General features: G+C 37.9%; 1 protein-coding gene across 3 annotated transcripts in view; it reads left to right on the top strand.

The window, feature by feature from the left end:
* Window positions 1-13,092, top strand: part of SLC26A7 (solute carrier family 26 member 7) — a 155,017-nt gene that overhangs the window by 59,103 nt on the left and 82,822 nt on the right. For all 3 annotated transcript variants that reach the window (XM_053208544.1, XM_027064252.2, XM_053208545.1), the window contains 2 exons: window positions 3,991-4,101; window positions 5,622-5,794. In XM_053208544.1, coding sequence (XP_053064519.1) covers window positions 3,991-4,101; window positions 5,622-5,794 — 284 coding nt within the window. The remainder of the gene's footprint in view (window positions 1-3,990; window positions 4,102-5,621; window positions 5,795-13,092) is intronic.

The raw sequence follows: 13,092 nt of genomic DNA, 5'->3' as shown, positions 1-13,092 counted from the left end.
CAGCAGGGGGCACCTTTATCTCATTTGCATTTAGTGCTGAGTGATCCTGCAGAGGCCTCAGTTAGATGAAGCCTGGGAGGAGCCTCTGGAGTCTTTGCATGAGCCCATCAGCCTGGGTTCACCCTTGATATTTTTGTAAATATTTTCTTTCTGATATACTGGAAATTGGAGAGATTAATGAGACAATTAAATTGTATTACTTCATATAAAAACTCAATTCAGGGTCACCAGGGTGGCTCAGTCGGTTGAGCGACCGACTTCGGCTCAGGTCATGATCTCATAGTTGGTGAGCTCGAGCCCTGCGTCGGGCTCTGTGCTGACAGCCTGCTTCGGATTCTGTGTCTCCCTCTCTCTCTTCTCCCCTGCTCACACTCTGTCTCTCTCTCTCAAAAATAAATAAAGATTAAAAAAAAATTAAAAAAAAAACTTTTCTAAAAAGAGTTTTAAAACCCCAGTTCTAAGGGGAGTAAAACCAGTGATTCTGAGTCCTAGCTGCCTGACCTTAGAATAAACAGGTGAGGTCACTGAGCCAACAAAACATAGTCTCCAGCAGTGGCTCTCCACGTGTAACCCCAATACCCAATCCCCAACTTCCAACACGTTATTTACTTACTAGACACGATCTTTTGCAGTGTCAGGTTTCTTTGATTTTCTGAATAATTGCTATCAAGTAAATGCAGATAAGACTGGGCTGAAATAGAAAACAAAATCTGTATCTTAAAGTATAAAACAGTTCTGTGATAAACAGTTCTCTTTCTCACCGGTAGTGACCGAGTGGCTTTCTAGGCATCTCAGCAGAGAAGTTGTTGTAGGAGCAGAGGTAGAGACTGAGTTACCTATCTGCTTTGGTTCTTCATCTCCCTCGGGGGTCAGGCGCTGTGTTTGGGGAAGCCATTTGCACGGCCCTGCAGCCTCCCTGGGTTGGAGGGGCAAGGGACTGGTTGGCAATGTTTGACTTTGTGTTCAGGGGCCCTTGAAATTTTGGTAGTGTTTGCAAGTCCTGAAACTACTGATGACATTGACGTGGGAATATGGAGTCTATCCTATTCCTGTACTGTAATAGCCATCACTACACCTACAAAACATGTTTTCTTAAAAACTGCACCTTTCAAAGCCTTCAGACAGTGACCAATATATGATTTTTGATCTTTAAAAATAATCGGCCCTCTAAAGACCTTAAGGTTTCGGCTCCCTCCTCCAATGTCTCCCTCTCCCTCTCTCTCTCTCTCTTTCTCTCCCTCTCCCTCTCCCTCTCTCTCTCCCTTTCCCCTTTGCTCTCTGTTTCCTCCATATCCCCTTTTGGGCACCCTGTGGCCTAATACTTACTTTGTTTTTATTTCTTGATCCTTCTTTTTGTTGTCTTGCTTCTCCTCCAATCTCAACTAGATTGGGTAATACAAATATTTATTAGCATTTGAAGTTTTTCCTCCCGAAATTGGAGAGTTAGAGGGCTGTAATTCTCTTAATTGCTCTTAATTTATCGAATACCCTGTTTTAGAAACATGGAGAAGAGTGTAGATAATGTGGCTAATTTGTAAGTGACTCAAGCCAGTTAATACTTTCACCTTTTTTGGAGTATTTAACATATTTTAGCTGTGTTAGTGTGTTGCGTATGAAAATATGTATGTGGCTTATGTTGTGATCCAGAACAATAAATGAATCAGAATAAGGAAATTTTATCCAGCCCCCTGTGCTTTTGGAGGTATGTGTGGGAGGATGGCTTGGGTTTTATCGTTCTTATTTGTGGAAGGAGTATTTGAAGTTTTAAAGCACTGTTTATCTACATTCATCCATTCCTCTTTTATTTGGGCCATTGTTCACTGCCGTGTTAGCAGAGAAGCAGATTCTGGCTGAGGGTGAAAGACACTGTTGCTTAAAGGGAAAGCTCAGTGTCAGTATCCGATGAAATGAAGGAAGTGTCTACAGGATCTCTGGTCTTTGAGCTTGTTTTTGTAGAATCTACTGAAGTGATTGTTTTGCACATATGGGTTTAGAGATCTCTTAAAGATTTGAGTTAAACATGTTTTACACGATGGTGCCCATTTTAATTTGGTAAGAATATAAGATCCAGAGAAATTCTGTTTTTGAACTGATTTTGCTATATATAGATTTGGGGGATGGAGATAGAGATAGACGAAGAGAGAGGGAGAGGAAAAGAGAGGGAGGGAGGGAGGGCAAGAAAGACAGAAAGATATAAAACAATAAAACAAACAGATAAAGAGGTAGCTATTGACGAGGCAAGAGGCAGGATCCCACTGCTTCTAGCTTGGTCTCTACATTTGCTGCCGCAGGTAGGATAAAAATGTGGTCAAATAGGCCAACTCCTATCTTGCTGAGATTTACCACATTTATCAAAATTTAGCATGCATATGATTTCATCCAAGATGCTTTTGTTAAAGATGCTGCATGCAATTTCCCTTTGCCCCCATCATTGATTTAGTAGATCTGGGGGATCTTCCGAAATGTGGGTCACGTTATTTCTTACCTGGAAACACTCAGCATTCTGTCTCTTGATTGGTAATTTTTTTTCAGGTAACTCATTCTGAAAATGAATGAAAAAAGTTATTTTCTAGCTTTCTGCATGGCTGATGCAATGTACGCTTTTTACAAAGTTGCATAAGCTATAAATGCCAGGAGGGGCTTGTTGGTGGGGCGGGGAAGACTTAACACCATCCTTCCCAATAACCAGCGTGCTGTGCTGCCTCTCATCCTGTATGCCTGAAATTCTAGAACAGCCTCTGCCACTGACCCTTCTATAATCACTTTTTATTTATTTTCATCAGACATTTAAGAAGACATTGTGTGTAAATAGCAATCCAGATGAGTTTTTAAAAATAAATCAGGGACTGGTCATTGGTAGCCTTTTATGTATTTTAATTGAAGGTAAGATGTCTTGTAGGGTTTGAAAAAATATCTGATGTGTAACTAGAGTTTACATATTTAAAAAGAAATTAAGCCTAATTTTAAAAGAGTAAAAGTTAAACAGTAAAAAGTATGATCTTGGAACCATATTGTTGGGCTCCATAGTGTGAATAATGAATTAACCTCATATTTGGGTAATCTGTATTCTAACACCACTCCCTTCCTCAAGTCTCTTTGTACCTTATTTATAGAGTGCATTATGCTTAATCAAATGCCTATCAGCAAGTTGTGTAGACTTGAATGGAAATGTCAGAACCTAGCTTAACTAGCCATTTAATGCCAAGGACCAGCCACAAGCAAGATCAATTTAATGAGCTCACACTCACATATATTTCGGTCACGTTTAAACCACTTGTGGTCATTTAGACATATCTGAGAAAGTTTTCTATGTGTATGTAACATACACACTACGTAGGCAGTAGTGTCTATGAGGAATAAAAATGAACAGCTATGAGTTACTTCTTACTATTTAAGTAAAAAGTTGTTTTTCACTCTAAGAAACTATCTCTGAAATGGGCTGGGGTCCAGGATGGGAAAAGCACGGACTCACACACTGCCCTTCCCCTGTGATACACAAGGTGAGGCCGGCCAGGAAGCCGCCAGCCAGGCCCCCTTGAGTGCGTGTCCTTCTTGTCCCAGCCTTCCTGACCTTTTCATCTGTCATTGGTAATACTACCAGTCTTACCTATCCTGCAGATGCTATTGTGCCAATAAAATAATACCAAAAGTATAGAAATGGTCTTCGAAGTGTGTGTGGAGATATTTTGCTTGTGATGTTATCACTTTTACCAGCAAGACTCTGAACCAGCGTTTCCTTATAGACGCCTCTGTAATCAAGGGGGAAAGTAGTGGTCCAAAAGTGAGAGCTTTTGGAATTGAAATTTAAATATAAAGTAAATAAGGGAGTGGTCTGTAATTGAGGATCGTAATGTAGTCTCTCGTTGAGCAAGTAGAATAATTAAATCATAGTCCCTTTTGTCATTAAATAAACCAATATCCCTTCTACTTTGTAGTGGACTGTATCTTGGGGTTATAAGGTGATCCTAACTACCTGGGTCTGCTTGACAGGGTTGGCCTTTGCTATTCTCTCATCTGTGCACCCCGTGTTCGGTTTATATGGGTCTCTGTTTCCTGCCATCATTTACGCCATATTTGGAATGGGACGTCATGTTGCCACAGGTAATAATTTCTGTCTATGTTTATGCTTCTCATGTTACTAATGAAAGCGACCCAGAAGTGCTCATTAGTTACTGATTACATTTCAAAGCAATTCTAACTTTACTTCTGACGACCTCAGTAAATATTAGGACAAGACATTTATCTCTTTGTGCCTCAGATACTCGACCCATACTGTAATATATTACTATATTATTATGTAATCAAGCTTATTTTAAAGATTCTTTGCATTTTTAGGTTGTAAAAAGGTCATAAGAGAAGGCCATATATTTTGAATTTACAGTGAATTAAGAGAAATTATACACTTTGAGGGAAAGAAAATACTGTATAGAATTTAGTTACTCAAATTTTGAAAAATATTTTTTTATGAAATCGATATTTGGACTGAAGGATCTTTTAGGTTTCTTCTCAGTTAGATTCTATAATGCCCTTTAATTAGTATATCTATTACCTTGCCTATCTCTGCATTACTAAATAAAAGGTGAAATATCACAAATAGTCATAATAGAGCCAGCTGGTTAAAAACCTGGGTTTTAAAGTTAGATAGTCCTGGGTGTATGTCTATTTGTTGTTTGCTATCTGCATGACCTTGGACAGCATTTTAAAGGCCTGTTTTCTGCTTTCTGGATAGTGAAATAAAAAAAAAATCCTATGACTGTAGTGAGAGTTGGATGAGATAGTTGATGTACAGTGTCTAACTTAGTACTTTCTAGAAAAGATTTAATCAGTTATTATTATTACAAAAATGATACCTTAGTCTTAAATATTAAATTAAAAATAATAAATCTGCTTTTAACTATAAATATCCATAGAGGCATTTCTATGTATTTTGTACCCTTAAGATCTCAGCCTCTAAGTATGTGTCTATTTCTTCAGTGGTCAGTTTGTGTTATTGATTGTGTTGGTTTCCTATTTCTGATGTAACAAATTACCATGAGCTCAGTGGCTTGACACGAGATAAGTTTATTATCTTACAGTTTTAGAAGTCAGAAGTGTGAAATGAGTTGTACTGGTTTAAAATTGAAGTGAATGAGCTTGTAGTTAGCTACTGAGCCTACTGAGGTTTTCATATTTATCATCTCACTTATACTTCCCCCAAGCCCTGAACTGTAGATATTATGGATAGGCTTTATGGATGAGGTAATGCAGACTCAGAGTAATGTGCTTTAAGTCACATTATTGATAAATAGAGGACTGACATTCAAGTCTAGGCCATGATCTTAATCCCTGCCCTGAGGACATTCTCCATGCTCAGAGAGGTGGGAAATTGTAAGGCCTGGGAGGGAAGAGCAAGGAGATTGGTGTGGCTGTGTGTTGAAGGAAAATGTGTTTATGTAGGGAAGTTTGTTTGTTCTGTGGAGAGAAGGGTGGATGAGTCGGGGTGCTGAGAAGAGTGTTTCCGATAAATCTATCTGGTTTTACACCCAGCAGATGGATTCAGCTTTAATGGTGGAATCCAACCATTGTTATCGAGTCCGTTACTAACAGAAGATTCCCCCACCCCCACCATCACTCCCTTTTAGGCACCTTCGCCTTGACATCCTTAATATCAGCCAATGCAGTGGAACGGCTTGTCCCTCTGAGCAGCCAGAACCTCACCACGCAGAGTAACACAAGCATACTGGGTTTATCTGACTTTGAGATGCAAAGGATTGGTGTTGCTGCAGCCGTTTCCTTCTTGGGAGGTGTGATTCAGGTAAGTGGTGCTGCGACTTGGCAATGAAGAAAGGGAGACAGTGGAAGGACAGGCAGTTGGTGGTTTATTTTTATTCATGTTCATGTCTTTGTCTCTCGAGATGGATGCAGCCCAGATGTGTCTTATCTTTATGGGAATACTGTCTACTATAAGGGTAGTTACTCTGTAAGTGCTAGTTGAATAAATGAATCAGAATCAAGAAATCGAAGTTACAGGGAAGTAATTGTTGACTTTTCAAAAACAAGATTTCTGAAGAATGTTTTACAAAGTGGAATAGGCTTCCTTATAAGGCAGTGAGGCAATCCTTGTGTTCATACAGTGACTGGATCATCACTGCAAAACAAGGTAGAAGTTCCTGCAGTGGGAAGAGACATGACTAGATTTCTAGGGTCCTTCCCGATTTTCAGATTTTATGATGTTACCGCCTATAGCGGTAACAAGTGGTGTTTCATTGGTGCCACACACCGGCTGGTGTGAAGTCTTTCGACTCACACTGGCACCAGCCATTGCCCCTTTCAACCTCAGGCATCTATTTGGTTGCCAGGCCTACTCTAGCCTGTCTATTCCTTCAAAATATCAGACTATGTAATTTGCTGTCTCCAATCAGTTGTCAGAATTAGGTAATTCAGAAGTGAATATAAAATAAATGTGGGGGCGGGGACTGACTACTAGACATGGACGTCTGACAGCCATTTTGGCTTTTCCTCTGCTTTCTCTTGAGTTACATGTACATAAACTTTCCAGGTGGCTGTTTTCTGGGTGGGCAGAGGCTCACTGTTACATTACACTGTAACATTATTTACAAGGTCAAAGATGGTATAAAGGTCAAGAAGGGAAAAAAGAGTAGTTGATGATTGCCTGGAATTGGAGGTTTAGAAGAAAAGATGTGATCTCGAGGGAAGGAAACACATTGTTAGAGTTATGTTGCCTTCTAGCTCTGTAAAAAGCGTGGGAGAATTGAAGATGTAAGACCAATGCTAACTCCACTCTTCCTAGGTCCTTAGTGAATAGATCATCTGAGCAGCAGTTTTGCCTAGGAAACTACCAGACTGGAAGGCCAGTAGGTATCTTTTATGGCCATAGCGGTGCTTTCATGAAATACAAACTGGTTGAGCATCCTGTGACCTTCATCATATTTTTTTAAACATGGATGATGTCCATGTATTCTGACACTTGCACAGGCAGGCTCAGTGGCCTCTTCTGCCTTGATGGGCCACTGTGAGGCCTTCTAATGGACATGTCATCTGTGTCCACCTCAGAAATAATGAGCCATGTGAACTGATGATTCAGAAATTGATATGTTGCCATAGATTTGGTATAGGTCTTCCTTGATTTCTGTTCATTTAAAATAAAATAAAAATCTCTGTATTAGCACAGCAAAGATAATACCACTACTCCTTCTGGTCCCATTATTTTCCATCCATGGCTTTCTTTGAGTTTATGGTTTTTACTAGGTTTGGACTTCCTCTTATTCTATTAAGCACAGAACAGGTAGTTTTAGGTGTATATTATTACCATTTTTAAAAATCCAAGAGAGTAAATAATTAACAATAAAACCCAGTAGCTTTCTGGTTAGTCTCATTTTAACCATTTTCCATAGTTTAAAAAACAATCATCAGGTATTTTGTTATTATCTAGCATATTTGGATTAAGAATTCAAATGATAATAAAATATAAAAGTAAAAGCCAGGATTCAAACAACATAAAAAATTAATGTTTCATTTCTCGGAAAGAAACTCCCTAGAATCACAAGAGTAAAACAGGATATTATTAAAGATAATAAAAATAATTTGGTTTTCATGGACTTTTATTACATGTAAAATCTGATCCAGAGAGTTGCATGTTTTGTCTTATAACTTCATCAAACATCTGCTTTCCTTTGTCTTTAGCTCTGATCCTGGATATGTGACCCACGTTTTAGCCAATTTTTGAACAGATGGCTGGACTTTATTTGACCTCCAAACTCATCTGTCCATTGTCAACCAGAACCGTAGGATCTGTTTGGGTCTGCTGGATCCAGCTTTTCGGTCATTTTTCCCTTCCTCCTTCGGATTTGAAATCTACTGAATAGGAGGGCAGTACCAAGGTGTCCAGCTTCTACAAACACAGATGGTGTTTGTTTACCTTGTCTTACTTATTTTTAATTCCAGCTGATGGAACTAGTTAGGTGAATAAAATTATATCGTTAAGGTGCTTGAAACCGTCACATCCGATGTGGTTCACAGATTGTGTATCAGTTGGAAATGCTCTCAGCTGTAAGTAAGCGATGACCCTACCACCAGAGCTTACACTATGTAGACATTTATTGCATTTTGTGTTACAAGAGGTCATGGAAACAGGTTCTTCAATGTCTGGCAACCCATTCAATTGATGAACTGGTCTGCTTTTTTGTTTTTTGTGTTTTGGTTTTTGTTTTTTAATTAGATAGTAAGGTCTCTGTGACTTAGTGCTTTTCCTTTTTTTTCTGGTAGTTCACCAATAACGTTCCCCCCTAAGTTGTTGCTTTTATTTATTTAACTTCGTCTCCCTTTCAACTGTTTCTCCATTTCTTTACTCGACTTACATTCCTCAATATTGTTTTAATGATGCTAGTATGTCTTTCTCTTTAATTTTAACATGTCTGATGTTATTTTTAGGAGAAACTATGGCATGAAACAATAAGGGAGTTAGGATTAAGATGTATGTTTATAGCAAACGGTTTTCATACCATAAAATTTCAGATTTTATTTTGAGAATTGCTCTTTTTTGCCTTTCCTCCAACTTTCTGTACACCCATAATATTTTGGTTTGCTTTGAATATTAGATGTTATTTGGAACACAGTGTTTTTAAGATTAATTACAGTATCTACATCTGTTTTCCAGTCTTCATAGCACTTAGCATAGCACTCTGCACATGGTAGATCCTCAGAAAAGTTAGTGCATTAGAAAATGAACTATTAGTTCAGAATCTGAAAACCAAGAAATAGCAGGCATCATGCCAGGTAATAATTTTGTGATTTTAAGAGAATTGAGTCTGACATTTGGTGACTTTAGTTACTATAACACGAAGAGACTGTGAAAAACAGTACATTCAGAGAACTGTCATTCTCCCCAACTCATCCCCATTCTCCCTCTGATTTCCGCTCTATTTTAACCCATCTCCTATGGGTGACCCATCTCAGTCATTTCTGGTTTATACTTTTACAAAATGAATATTTTCTTATTTACTCTTCTTTCTTACATTAAAGATAATCTTTTGTATTTGACTTTTTTCACTTAACAGTAGCATATCCTGGAAATCATTCCATGTCAGCTCCTAGAAATGCCCCTCATACTTTTTATTGCTGCATAGTGCTCAATTGTATGGCTATGCCACTGTTTATTCAACACATTCTCCTCTATTTGGGCATATAAATTGACTCCAGTATTTTGCAGTTGTAAGCAATGATACTGTGAATGTGCATATGTATTTTCATAATGTTGGTAGTGTCTAAGGTGAATTCCTAGCATGGGATTCCTGTCTCGAAAGGTCAATGTAGTTTTGTTAGATATTTTCAAATTCCCTGACAAAAGGGTTGTAGCCATTTGCAGTCCGACAGAAATACACGAGAGCACCCTCTGCCTCACCAACAGAATGTATTGTCAGACTTAAAATTTTTTTAATGTTTATTTTATTTATTTACTTTGAGAAAAAGAGAGAGTGTGCACACGTACACACACACACACACACACACACACACACACACACACACACACGAGTGGGGGAGAGACAGAGAGAGAAGGGGAGAGAAAATCCCAAGCCGGCCTGCACTGTCAGCATGGAGCCCACTGGGGTCTTGATCTCACGAAGCATGAGATTAAGATCTGAACAGAAATCAAGAATTCCACACTTAACTAACTAAGCCACCCAGACGCCCCTAGATTTAAAAATTTTAATCAATCAGATAAGTGAGAAATTTATTCAAGTGTAATTTGCATTTCTTAAATTATGAGTGATGTCAAATTATAACATCTTCGCATATATGACTATTTTGCAACAGTTTTGTGGATTATGTGTTCATATATTTTTCTAATTTTTGTATTAGAGTTTTGTTCCCTTTTCACTCAAATTTTAAGAGTTCTTTATATATATATGGATATTAGCCCTTTACTGTGATATATGCTGCAAGTGTTTTAATCTAATTTGCAAGATTTTACCAGACAATTAAAAAAAATTTATGTAGTCAGATTTATCAATCATATTTTTAATTGTCTCTGGACTTTGTCAATATTAGAAAGCTTTCCCATGGGGTGCCTGAGTGGCTCCGTTGGTGAAGCATCTGACTCTTAGTTTTGGCTCAGATCATGATCTCGCAGATTTGTGGGTTTGAACTCTAGACTGGCAGCGTGGAGCCTGCTTGGGATTCTCTCTTTCCTTCTCTTTTTGTCCCTCCCCATTTGCACTCTCTCTCTCTCTCTCTCAAAATAAATAAACTTTGTTAAAAAAAAGAAAGCTTTTCCTTTACACTAAGTTTATAGAAGAATTCACCATATTCTTAAAATTTTAATTTATTAAGTTCTTTTAAAAAATTTTTTTAATGTTTATTTATTTTTGAGAGAGAGAGAGCGAGCAAGTGGGAGAGGGATAGAGAGGGAGATACAGAATCCGAGGCAGGCTCACTCCAGGCTCTGAGCTGTCAACACAGAGCCTGTCGTGGGGCTAGAACTCATGACCTGAGCCTAAGTCAGACACTTAACCAACTGAGCCACCCAGGCACCCCTAAATTATTTTCTATTTGATTTTCTTTTGCATTTACTATCCTGGTCAGTGTGGAATTTATTCTTGTGTGCGGTGGGAGATAAGGATCTAATTGCATTCTTTTTCCAAGTGGCTGCCCAGTTGGGCCAGTGGCATTTATTAAAACACTCACCTTTGCTACTGTAGTTTGTAATGCTACCTTTACCATATCCATACTTACTTAGACCTACTCTTTTCTATCCTATCCTATCCTATCCTGTCCTGTCCTGTCCTGTCCCGTCCCGTTCTGTCTCGTCCCGTCCCATCCCGTCCCATCCCATCCCATCCCATCCCATCCCATCCCATCCCATCCCATCCCGTCCCGTCCCGTCCGTCCTGTCCTATCCTATCCCATCCTATCCTGTCCTGTCCCATTCCATCCTATCCTATCCTATCCTGTCCTATCCTATTGGTCTGTATATATATTCTTGAGGCAGTAGCACCCTGTTTTAATTATTAAGACATGTAGTTTGGTTTGATCTGGTAGGCTAGTTCACCTTTGCAGTTTTTATGTCTTAGTATGTTTCTGGCTATTTCTGCAAGTTTGTTCTTTCTTCTGAACTTTAGCATCAACTTGTCTAGCTCCATTTAAAAAAAAAACTTGCTGATATTTTTTATCAAGATTGTGTTAAATTGACATCTTTATGACATTGAATTATCCTATCCAAGAACAGGGGCCTTTCTTTTTGTCACAGTCTAATTTTGTCAGACTTGTTAGTCTTTCAGGAGTGTTTCCTCTTACAGGTTTTGTACATTTATTCCTGAGTATTTATTCTTAAGTATTTAATCATCTTTGTTACTATTATGCCTGGGGACTTCTCTACCATTATGTCTTCTACCTAGTTATTGTTTCTGTCTATAAAAGCTATTGATATTTTTCCATTCATTTCTTTATTTAACAAATGTATGTTAAGATGCTTTCAGCTGCAGAAAATATAATATCCACACAAAAGTGTCTTAAAAGATGGATTTTAGTGTTTCATATAACAAGAATTCTGGTAGTAGCAAAATTTCTGGCTGGTTAATTCAGTACCTGTAATTTCATCAATAGCCTATGCTTTTTATGTCTCCCTGCTATGCCATCCTTGGCCGGTTACTTTTCTTCCTAGGTGACCCCATGCCCCATAACTGCATGATTCAAGATGTTGCCATCGTGCCAGGCACATCTCCTCACATAATCACAGCAAGACTCAGAAAAATGGCAGTTTCTCCTTGTACATTTTTTTTTTCAGGAAGGAAAACTTTCACTAGAAAGTTCCCATTCGACTTCTCATGCTTAAAAGTATCACATGCCCATTCTTAAATTAATTGCCGATGAGGTGGGGGTAATATTACCATGATTGCCTTAGACTAATTAAAATTCATCTCTGGGGATGGAAAGGCATTCCTTCCTTGAATACCTCACAAAAAGAAAAGTGAACAAAATTGGAATGTTAAAGAACATGATAGTTGCTAGAAAGATTAAAATCAGTGCCAGCCACAAAATAACTTATTGGGTCTCTACCCTAACCAGATATCCCTTAGACATAGGGACTACAGGAGGGAGAGAATGGGTGAGGTCACTTTTCATAGAAGATACAGTCTGGTGGGAAGAGGGGTAACTGAACATGTCATTATCAGGAAAGCATAAATTATTTTTGGATGAAGAAAGTGAATAAGCAAGCTCCAGTATTGTGTACATGTACATATGGAGTGCTTTGGTCTATTAATTATATATCCTGATACCTTATTGAGTTCTTACTGAGTTGTTCGTTTTATTTATTTATTTATTTTTTTACTATTTAAATGAGTTTTAGGGGCATCTGGGTGGCTCAGTCGGTTAAGTGTCTGCCTCTTGATTTCAGCTCAGGTCCTGATCTCACGGTTTGTGAGTTTGAGCCTCACATAGGGCTCTTAGCTGACAGTGTGGAGCCTGCTTGGGATTCTCTCTCTCTCTCTCTCTCTCTCTCTCTCTCTCTCTCTCTCTCTCTCCATCCCTTCCTGCTCCTCCCCTTGTCTCTCTCTGTCTCTCAAAAAATAAACTGTAAAAAAGTTTAAATGAGTTTTATTATTCATTAATTTTCCAGTATTTTATAAAGATATTTTTACTTCCTTGTTTTTTTACAAAATAATATAATTTGTGATTTTCCTTGTTCAGTTTCATTAGATGATATCTGTTATAATGGCAAATAATAGTGGAAACCGTGGGCTTTTTTGTCTTTTCTTGAACTTACTCAAAATGTCATCTCTGTGAAGATACTGGCCTTGAGAATGGAATGTGTATATTTTACCATGTTAAGAAATTATTTACTGCTTTATATTTTTGAATTTTAATAGAAATTAGAAAGAGTATTGAATATTTCTATAGGTTTTTCCAGCACCTATAGAGATAATCATATTATTTTTTCCTCTGAAGTCTATTATATGTTATATCATATTAATGGATTTCCTAGCATTGAACCAACCTTAATAATTTCTATTAAACATTCAAAAATAAAATTTAATAATTCCCACTTGATCATGGTGTATATATTATTCTTTAAAAGATTTTTTTTTAATGTTT

The sequence above is a fragment of the Acinonyx jubatus genome, chromosome F2 (genome assembly GCF_027475565.1).
Source record: "Acinonyx jubatus isolate Ajub_Pintada_27869175 chromosome F2, VMU_Ajub_asm_v1.0, whole genome shotgun sequence".
In the NCBI taxonomy this organism is placed as follows: domain Eukaryota; kingdom Metazoa; phylum Chordata; class Mammalia; order Carnivora; family Felidae; genus Acinonyx; species Acinonyx jubatus.
Note: the sequence above shows the minus strand (reverse complement) of the source record. Positions and strands in the feature narration are given on the sequence as shown.